Genomic DNA, 11,231 nt, shown 5'->3' on the forward strand with positions numbered 1-11,231 from the left:
GAGGTTGTCCGTCGAGACCAAAAAATGAATCTCGCTTGTAGGGGTTTTTAAAAATGTGTATTACTCCGGATTTTCACCGAACGACAATCGTTTTAATAAGGACTTATTAAACCAGCATACCATGTTTCGACCACACCGCTCAAAATCAAGTAGGATTGAGAGCTAATTTATTCATTGTTACAAAAAATTAAGCTAAACTCAAAATCTACTAGTTTTCTAGTTATTTTAAAAAATAATAAAAAAAATGAGAACCATCTACAATCAATACCTTTCAATTAAAATATTTTTTATCAAAATCGGAGCACCAGGGGCGGAGCTTCGCGGTAACACACATAAAAAAAAAAGTCGAATTGAACCTCCTTCTATTTGAAGTCGGCTAAAAAATCATAGTTATTGTGCACATTCGAGTTTAAAACATATAATAAATACTATAAACTCTAACTCACCATCATTTAAGTAGTCAAAGCCGCGGCATATTCCTTCAAAGTCTTCAATCCATACCTACCTGTCACTCTTGTATTGTGTCCGCAGACTGCGGGGTTGATGTGTGCGTTGTGTAACTCTGATACTTGTGTTGAACAAGCTGCCGCTGGGTCGCCTGATGTTTTCAGACTGCCTAGCCTATTTTTAGAAGATGGTGTTAAGATATCTACTCATATAACGTTGAGTGAGAACCTTGATAAGCGAGAGTTCAAGGAACTGCCATATTTTTCTCGCCTATAAAGGTTTTTCTTACCCGAGTTTCTCGCTTATGGAGGTAATTCGTCAAGAACGGACCGGATTCGATTGTATTTCTCTTATGAGATTTCATTAAAGATTTAACTGTTAAATTGGTTGAATATTAGCTGAACTGTGATTCAATGGATTTTAATTTAACACGAATCACGCGAGAAACCTTTATAAGCGAGAACATCTCGATCTCTTGGACTCTCGCTTATCCAGGTGCGACTGTATCCCTATGCGTTTAGGGTTGCCAGGTCGCCAAACCTACTAGCCGGATAGATCAGCTAATTTAGCCGGACATTTGAGTAGAAAGGTCGGACACCCTATATTATTTTTTTGTCTCAGTATTAATTAAAAAGTGTAACAAAAACCGTTTATTTTGTCCGGACACGCAATCAAAAAGCCTACCTATCCGGCTTTATCCGGACGCCTGGCAACGCTATATGCGTTTCTAAATCACGTTGTTAATAAAACTAATGGCGGTTTAATCTAGTATTCTCACCAGAATTCATTCCCTGGATGTGCATTCCCGTCCCAGGGGTATGTGATTACTAGTAATTTGCCCGCGTGTTCTCCTGACAACTTTGATGATGGCTGACGGTTTTCTAATTGTACGTTAATACCACCTATAAATTAAATAAAAATCCACCTCACTCGTCGAAATCCGTTCAGTCATTTCGGCTCTAGTCCGTTACAATGAAATTTACATACAAACATACATACAACAAAATGTAATCACACGCCTGCGAAAAACAAATCATTTCAAACAAATTGTACATACCTTTTGGATGTCTTTTACTTTCAAAGAATATCCTCTTTTCAGTAGATGTTTCCACGTCAGAAGAATTTGTGAACAGAGCTAAAAAAAAAGTTCAAATCCATACTTCATTTAAGGACATCGCAAACTGATGATCTAGGCTAGGTCTAGATCAGTGATTGTCAAACATATTTCTTTCACCGCCCCCTTTGGAAATCAATTATATTTCAGAGCCCCCTAATTTTTATTCAGCCCTAAAACTTAAAAACCACAATTTCATTACTTTAATTAATTTCAATGCCCCCCATTTTTTGGACCCCTTATCGCCCCCGCCTAGGTTTCAAACGCCTCCAAGGGGGCGTTATCGCCCACTTTGAGAAACATTGGTCTAGAGGGAGGGAGGCAGCTACCCTTGATATAGTCTAATTCCAAAGTTTTTTTTCTACTTTTAATGATTTAATTATCTAGGGAGGGGAGAGTTGATCTTTCCTACCACATTCAAACTCTCGCATTTATATACTTTTTTTTTTTTTTATAAGAGAAGGGGGCAAAGGAGCAACGGACCGAAAGTTAACTTCTTACCTAATATACCTTGACTGGGATGTAAGAAGGCAAAGTTGACATCTGACACATGGTCCAGCATATCTTTCTTTAGAAAAGATCGTATCCTTTCTAAAAATGTCAGAATATACACGTCCGTTTGATGACCTGATATCATCCATACACCTAAACCTGCAAAATACAACATTATTTTATGATTAAAGACAATTTAAAAGGCAATTTTAATAATTGACATTCACTGCCAGCGATTTGCAAGTTAATAGTAGCAGTGAGTGTGTTAAAATTATTAATTAAGTAATCGGGATTTACTTTTTTGTGGAAACACAAAAAAATCAAAGTACTTTAATTACTTCTTTTTATAATCAAACTATAAATCAAAAGTTTGTCACATTTCGTTACATGAGCGAGAGGGAAGATGTGAAATATGCGTTAACATAAGATAGAAATATGAAATTAAATATTAGGAAATTAAATACTTGTTTAAAACAATTAGTTATTTCTCTCACTCTATTAGAAAGAACAGAAACAAAAATATGTTTTTATACAAGTAAAATCAGTGGAAAGGAAACAACTTACCACATCCAATAACATTAAGGAAGGCAAATGTTCCCGCTTCCTTGGCTCTGTGTTCAGATTCTAACAAAGCCACTTCAGCCAACACGCACAGCCTCTTGTAATACACTTCATTATCAAAAATAAAATTATTATTTGTCTTCACATATCTATCTGTATATCTCTTCTCTTCTGATTTATCTTGAATATTCACATACGAAGTAAGTTCTTCATAAGTATAACTGTGTACCTAAAGAAGAAACACTATTTCTTTGCGTCTCCTTATATATATTTTTTTTATATAAGAGAAGGGGCAAACGAGCAGCGGGAACACCAAGGTGTTCATCGACGCCCATGAACATCTGCAATACCAGAGGAATCGCAAATGCGTTGCCGGCCTTTGAGATGGTGATACGCTCGATTCTTGAAGGTGGCAAACGGTCACATGAATTCGCCGAAATGGCGAAGCGACCGCGGCCCATAGACATTCGCAATTGCAGATGCGTTGCCTACCCTCAATCGACCAAGGAGACTCACAAAAGAGAATATTTAACCTCCTATGCATCTTCTCCATCAAATCCACCTCCCCTTCCCATCCTTTCCTTATAAGAAAAGGGGTGGGAAGGGAAAAAGGACTAAAATTAGTTCTCCGGCACCACACTCATCAGACTGTACTTGGAATTACTTCCACTTGATGCCTGTCTTCTGTGAGGTCGTGGTATTTCACTGAGCGAGGACAATTCGTGCAACTGATGTTCTTGTTGCTAGCGTCTATCACTGTTAAAGATATTTTCCACCAAAACATGATTTTAAGCAAGATTTTTCTAATTTAATACAATTTATTGGTGAAATAAGCGCACAAAATATTGTATTTTTGATATCAAGAGATAAAGAGAAGTGGAAGAGAAAGCGAAAGAGAGTTAGGAGAGAATAAGAGCTGAAAAGAAACACATGAATGAGTCATATAACTTACTTGATAGAATTCAGACCATATTTGTCTCCACATATGTTTGGCTGACTGGTTATTCCTAACGTATGTAGTTTTCAATACATTTAGACAGGTCGTAGGAGTTACTTCTTCTCCGTAACCATTTTCAAGGGAATTCTGTTGGTCCGTTATTATAATGTCTTCGTATTCCATGCGGTTTGCACGTTGGAAACGAGGTCCTATGAGACCTGATACAAAGACACAAAATTTTTGAAAGCTTTCATTGTGGTTACTTATGTCAATATTGTTTTTTTATTTATTTATGGGTGGATAGCGAGTAAAAGGTCTACTGAATACGCCAAAATACCGAAGCGATAGCTACCCTTAGACATCCGTAATTGAAGATGCATTGGAACTTTAATCAACGATAAAGATTACTGAATTTATAATCTGATTTATAATCTTTATATAAAGGTAGAATTTCTCATTGTTTATTAAAATAACTAGCTGTCGCTCGCGACTCGGTCCTCGCGGTATTAAAAAAAAACTTAATAAGTAGTCTGTGTTCTTCCAGACTATGTTCTACATCTGTGCTAAATTTCATCAATATCTGTTAAGCCATTCTAGAGATACCTTCAAACATCTATCCATCTAAACTTTCGCATTTATAATATTAGTAAGATTTAAAGACAACATTATTATTTCACTTTACATAGAGACACCAAGTTTGAGATTTTTCCTCAAATATCATATCAGAATAGCGGTCAAAAGGTTAACAAAATTAAAAAGGTTACCTAATATATATGTACTTACTAGCTTTTTCCCGCGACTCCGTCCGCGCGAAATAAAAAAATAATAATAGAAAACGGGGTAAATATTATGTCCTATGTCCTATTCCTGGTTCTAAGCTACCTGCCCACCAATTTTCAGTCAAATCGATTCAGCCGTTCTTGAGTTATAAATAGTGTAACTAACACGACTTTCTGACTATATATATAGATATCTAATATATAAAATTCTCGTGTCACAGTTTTCGTTCCCGTACTCCTCCGAAAAGGCTTGACCGATTCTCATGAAATTTTGTGAGCATATTCAGTAGGTCTGAGAATCGGACAACATCTATTTTTCATTTTTTTTTTAAATGCGCGCGGACGGAGTCGCGGCGACAGCTAGTATAGATATATAGATTACTATCATGAGCAGTATTACTAAATAAAAAGTATACTTACCTATAATAATAGCATCTTCTTCAGCATTTTCTTCTTTAACAACTCCGGAGTTAGTTCTTTCACCATCATTTATACATTCGGTATATCCACTGATATATACCATAGAGGCAAGTTTCATCTCGTCATAACTTAGACAGTTCTCTAACACTAATGGTGGCTTCTGTTGTAATGTACCTACCGTTTCCCAACCCCCATTACTGGATATAAAAAGTGTAACGTGATTTTTTTTTATTCAACAATGATAAAGTTAAAAAAAAATCTATAAAATATGGACACTATACTTTTTATAAAAAGAAATTATGAATCATTTTAAGATTTCAACCAATGAAAAATGTCTAGACTGTAGCGGGATGAAGTTAGTTTTAGATAAATGTCTTTATGTATAATAGAATGTGCGGAAAACAATTGTTACAAGAGTTATCTTTGTCTATCTTGATCAATATTTAGGCTATTTTTAATTAACTTTCCGATACAGATTCACATTATTAATAAAAAACGAAAAAAAAATTATTTCTTCAATATTGGTCATATTAACGACAGCAGAAAACTTTTTTTTCTCTGATAATTAAAAAAAAAGTCTATGAATTATCTTACCCTTCTTCTCCAGTGATAAGTTTGTACGTATCATGTCTTCCCATGAACGTGATTGCACGTTTCTTCAATATCCTATCAATGAGCTCGGGAACTGTCATCTCTTTGTATAACAATTTCTCAATACTTGTACCAAACTCTCTGAAAATTAAAATTAGATATAAGTTTAAAGATCTTTATTTTTCTCATAAGAAACACATTTATTCATTAACAATGATAATTATATAAATAAAATATGTACATATATGCGATGGTATAAGCGAGAATCATTATCCAGTCTAGTAAGGAGACTTCATAAGCGAGAAACTCGGATAAGAGTGAAACCTCTATAAGCGAGAAACTCGGGTAAGAGTGAAACCTCTATAAGCGAGAAACTCGGATAAGAGTGAAACCTCTATAAGCGAGAAACTCGGATAAGAGTGAAACCTCTATAAGCGAGAAACTCGGATAAGAGTGAAACCTCTATAAGCGAGAAACTCGGGTAAGAGTGAAACCTCTAGAAGCGAGAAACACGGGTAAGAGTGAAACCTCCATAAGCGAGAAACTCGGGTAAGAGTGAAACCTCTATAAGCGAGAAACTCGGATAAGAGTGAAACCTCTATAAGCGAGAAACTCGGGTAAGAGTGAAACCTCTATAAGCGAGAAACTCGGATAAGAGTGAAACCTCTATAAGCGAGAAACTCGGGTAAGAGTGAAACCTCTATAAGCGAGAAACTCGGGTAAGAGTGAAACCTCTATAAGCGAGAAACACGGGTAAGAGTGAAACCTCCATAAGCGAGAAACTCGGGTAAGAGTGAAACCTCTATAAGCGAGAAACTCGGATAAGAGTGAAACCTCTATAAGCGAGAAACTCGGGTAAGAGTGAAACCTCTATAAGCGAGAAACTCGGGTAAGAGTGAAACCTCTATAAGCGAGAAACACGGGTAAGAGTGAAACCTCCATAAGCGAGAAACACGGGTAAGAGTGAAACCTCTAGAAGCGAGAAACTCGGATAAGAGTGAAACCTCTATAAGCGAGAAACACGGGTAAGAGTGAAACCTCTAGAAGCGAGAAACTCGGATAAGAGTGAAACCTCTATAAGCGAGAAACTCGGGTAAGAGTGAAACCTCTATAAGCGAGAAACACGGGTAAGAGTGAAACCTCTAGAAGCGAGAAAAATATAGCCCTTGGACTAACTTATCTAGGTTATGTTATCTTACCTCTTATATATAAGAAAATGTGTCATAAGAAGAAGAACCCTCTCATGTATAAGAGGGTAAGTAGAGATTATATTTCTCTTCAACTTTTCAATAGACCTCCGTACTTGTAATTTTTCTAATCTGTGTAAAAAACAACGTAATACATAAAATTGGTTCTGAGACAATATACATGGAGAAATTAAACTTTAGGTTTGTGTTATTTAATTATAAATTGATTATGTTATTAAACTCTGATCTCTTATAAATTTTTCAAAATAATGCCTATGAAAAAAAGAGTGAAGTAGATATAAAGATCTACTAGTCTATTAAAACAATAATGTTAGTAAATTACCTGACCGTCTCAATAGGAAATGATATCGGAAATGCTTTGCTCTTCTTTATAATCTCCTCCACATCATCTGATAGTTTGACTGCAGGCAGTTCTGTGCATTGCCTTAGTAGTTCATTTGTCTGTTTGCCCATACTCGGGTAGCACCAATCCGGTTTACACCTGTGGATTGTTTAATAAAGTCAATATAATTTCAGTTAAAATTTATTTAGAACTAGCCGTCGCCCGAGACTCAGTTCGCGCGGAATTAAAAAAAACGTAATAAGTGTTCTTCAAGACTATGTTCTACATCTGTGCTAAATTTCATCAATATCCGTTGAGCCTTTCCCGAGATACCTTCAAACAAATGTTTATCCATCCATCCATATAAACATTCACATTTATAATATTAGTAAGATTTAGTAATCACACTATATAACTTCCCTATAGATTGATAATAATTGATTATAAATAAAACACATTATATAAACCCATTGATTGAATCTGTTACAGTTGTATTTTTATAAGCGAGAGTCCAAAGGACCTCAATATTTTTCTCGCTCATAAAGGTTTCTCTCTAACCTTTCTCTTGCACATAAGTGTGTGAAGTATTTTATTACAATATTCTATCATTGTTTTTGATTTCAATACTTATTTCACTATAAACACACTTAGTTTGTGTTTTTAAATATGCAAACATTTTATAAATTAAATAAATATTACAAATACAATCTTTTGCCCTGCCATTAAAATAAATACTTGTTTATTATTTGAATTAAATATATTTTTTTACGAAATAACGAAAAACATAGTAATGAGTTACACAAACCACAGCATATTAATAAAAAGCAATGAGTTGTGTACAATTGACTTTTTTTTTCGTACCAAACACATTTGAAAGCTTCATCCTATTGGTTATTGTTTCTGCATCATTGTCTCAACACTTTTGAAACATTCAGAATGTTGTTTTTAAGATGGGATACTGCTAAATTCCTTGAAAGTACAAAGCTTAGTAGAAAGCTAGATTAATTCTTTGAAACCACTTTTGTGAAAAGAAGGTTAATTCAGTGGCTCAGCATACAATTTGATGATTTTCCCAAATATCAGTCTCCACTCAACATAAACATACTGACATCCCTCTTATAAACTTTGAAATATTGAAACAATAGGCTATCAAACTCTCCAAAAGAGTAATTGGTACAAAACAATGATATTTGGCTTAACTGCAAGAGATTCTTTGTGTAATGTTATCTTATTACAAAGAAATACTACTTATATTGAATCTATTTACTATATAAGTTATAAACTATTTACTTAAGACATTTAATTACCAACAAAATTTGGCAAAGCTCATAATCATAAGAATGTTGAGCATATTGAATGCAAGATTTATATGTTTTCCTATTACACTACATTGCAACTTTAAATTGACCTCTACCAAAAGTTTACTGTTAACTGCTTTATATATTTAAGTACAATGTTGAAATAATGATATAATGAAAGTTAAAATTGTATAAAATTAAAAACAAGCTTACCACGCAAATGTTTGAAAATGTCGTAAACTATCCATCTTCTTTAATTGTTTCTTTAAAATAAAATATTAAAGAATTAGTTATTTTAATTTAAAAATAAATATTATTAGTCTTTTTTTATTTTTCAAAATGTACTAACAAATATTTGCCGTTTAAGTATATTTTGATTAAGCGACAAGCATTTATTATATAAGAACATAAATGTAACGCGGTGAAATTTTAAAATAATTACAAACTTTTTATATAGAAACAATTTTCGGTAACTCGGTAAATTCAATGACGTAAAAGCGAATGACAAATGGTTGGTTGACACTTAACAATGACAAACGGATTCCAAGATAAGGAGCAGAATTAAGCGTTATTTTACAGCGCTTTGATGTTTTTGAATAAGGTTGTTATTATTTAATTTCACAAAGACTATATGGGACCTAAAAAAAATGTTATTTGCTTGTTTTCATCTTTTTTTTGTAAAACATGGTCTATGTTATATTATTATTTATGTAATTACACTTTGTGAAACCGTTCAAAAACTAAAAAAAAAACAGCGGTCAGACGACTCAGACGTCAGTGTCATTTTTTGGCGGGCCAATTCTAGTTTTCGTATTTTGATCGAATGGAAAAATAAAATAATTAATACCTATCAACTGTTTTATGAATATAATAACTTTTTTTGGTAATTTGTATAACGCTTGAGTGTTTCGTTTTTATGTAACAAGTAATTCATCATGGGTGATTTACAACAAGTGCGTGTGGAGGTTAATAATGCATTTAAACTTAGTGGATTTACAATTCGAAGAGAGGCAAGTACTTTTGTTGCAGAACAACTTGTTGCTTTAACATCGCAGGAACGACAGAAAATGATCGATAAACTTACAGCGCATCTTTTACACCAATGTCTTTCGCAACCTGTTTTAGAAAAACAACATTTAGAGGTAGCTTACAAAGAGTGTTTATCCTTAGGCTTAGAAGAAAGTGAGACTGTTCTCAACATTATTGATGCATTTAATATCCCAAAATTATCTTACGATAATGAAAGAAAGAAGTTTTTAAAGGATGTTGGTGCGAAAAACAATTTATACCCAGAACCTAAATGGAAAGCGCAAATGTTGATAGATAGATATACAATTATTTGGCAAAGAACTATAAGAAATAAGTTATTTGCTAAAGAAACATTACCTTCTATGGAAAGTGAGAATCGTTTTCAATTACGTAAAATAGAAGTATTACTTAGTTCATCGAGCAGAATCAATGATGTTATTGTACTTGGTTTTCTAACGCAGTTAACTGAGGGGAAATTTTATTTAGAAGATCCTACAGGCAGTATTTTATTAGATATGAGTCAAACAAGATATCATTCCGGATTGTTCACAGAGAGCAGTTTTGTATTAGCGGAAGGTTATTACGATGACAAAGTTCTACATGTTATGGGTCTTGTTTTACCTCCATCTGAAAGTAGAACAACTTCATTGCCATATTTCGGAAGTTTAAATACATTTGGTGGAAAATCAAAAACGTTATTAAAGAATTCACAGAACTTATTAAAATTGGAACAGGAAAATGAAGATGGCATGTTTGTCTTTTTATCTGATGTTTGGTTTGATAATCTTAAAGTTATATCGAAATTAAAAACTTTATTTACTGGATATAATGACTTTCCTCCGATAGCTATTGTGTTTATGGGTGATTTTCTTTCTTGTCCTTATGGTTTTGAACATAGTATACAGCTTAGAGCCGCTTTAACTAATCTAGCTGATGTACTATATCCATTTAATAAACTAAGAGAGACATGTAAATTTATATTTGTACCTGGCAGAAGTGATCCCGCTGCAGCTAATATTTTACCAAGGCCACCAATTCCCAGTTCAATAACGAAAGAAATCAGACAAAAACTAGGTGATTCTGTAATATTTACGACAAACCCATGTAGAATACAGTACTGTACGCAAGAAATTGTTATATTGAGACAGGATTTGGTTACGAAAATGTGTAGAAATTCAATCCACTTCCCGGAAACTGGGGATATTCCGGACCACTTGACAAAGACTTTGTTAAGTCAGTGTACATTATCACCTTTGTCATTGGCTATACAACCTCTTTATTGGAAGCATGCGGATGCATTAAGTTTATATCCAATGCCAGATTTAGTTGTCGTTGCAGATCATTTTCAACCATATACAAGATCTTACCAAAACTGTCAGGTGGTAAATCCTGGATCTTTTCCGAGAACTGAATATTCATTTAAAGTGTATGTACCTTTTACGAAGACTGTTGAAGATTCTCAAATACCTAAAGAAGACATATAAAACTGTTATAACCTTTTTATGAAATAAAACTGCTATATTTAATTATTTCTTTATTCTATATTTACATCAATAAAAAAAAAAATTGAAATGATAGTACCATGATTTAGTCAGTTACGTGAATCTTACAGGCTATAAAAGTGTATATAATAAATTATAAGTACATAATATCGAGTTTCAACAACTTACATACTAATACAAAATTTTATGTAAATAACAGATTTTTCATACGATGCCAAAACCAAACACAAAAATATTTGAAATATTTTTTTTTATTAAGTGTTAAGAAATACAGAAAAAATAATGTAGATTATATCAGCAATTAGTATATAGGCTGTTTTTTTTTTCTCTTAAAAATTATTTTGAGTAAATAATGATAAATTTCACAGTATTCTTAAAAGTCTAATTTTATCAATAAATATAAAATGTTGCGTTTTAAGTAACTAGAGTTAATAATAAGCTCTAATTGTAAGTTGATAACGAGAATCAATTTTGTAAATATTTTAAATAGCGTTTAAATAAAAAACTTATGACCACATCTTTGGTGCGTGC

General features: G+C 33.2%; 2 protein-coding genes across 3 annotated transcripts; one reads left to right on the plus strand and one right to left on the minus strand.

The window, feature by feature from the left end:
• Nucleotides 1-352: 352 nt before the first annotated feature.
• Nucleotides 353-8,634, minus strand: LOC106713270. 2 transcript variants are annotated; one of them, XM_045684239.1, is made up of 12 exons: nt 8,616-8,634; nt 8,383-8,432; nt 6,872-7,030; nt 6,541-6,660; nt 5,345-5,482; nt 4,751-4,947; nt 3,567-3,769; nt 2,618-2,843; nt 2,063-2,212; nt 1,505-1,582; nt 1,226-1,349; nt 353-621 (listed from the first exon to the last, which is right to left on the minus strand). In XM_045684239.1, the coding sequence occupies exons 2-12, from the start codon at nt 8,415-8,417 to the stop codon at nt 453-455; spliced, it is 1,599 nt and encodes a 532-aa protein (XP_045540195.1). In that variant the 5' UTR covers nt 8,418-8,432; nt 8,616-8,634; the 3' UTR covers nt 353-452. The 2 variants fall into 2 exon arrangements, with proteins under 2 accessions (XP_045540195.1, XP_045540194.1); XM_045684238.1 differs by lacking the exon at nt 8,616-8,634 and adding an exon at nt 8,519-8,538.
• Nucleotides 8,635-8,957: 323 nt separating this feature from the next.
• LOC106713272 (DNA polymerase epsilon subunit 2) lies at nt 8,958-10,707 on the plus strand. The gene has a single exon (XM_014506035.2). It carries the CDS (start codon nt 9,105-9,107, stop codon nt 10,680-10,682), a length of 1,578 nt encoding a protein of 525 aa, XP_014361521.2. The 5' UTR covers nt 8,958-9,104; the 3' UTR covers nt 10,683-10,707.
• The last annotated feature ends 524 nt before the right edge of the window (nt 10,708-11,231 follow it).

Source organism: Papilio machaon, chromosome 25 (assembly GCF_912999745.1).
Source record: "Papilio machaon chromosome 25, ilPapMach1.1, whole genome shotgun sequence".
Classification (NCBI taxonomy): domain Eukaryota; kingdom Metazoa; phylum Arthropoda; class Insecta; order Lepidoptera; family Papilionidae; genus Papilio; species Papilio machaon.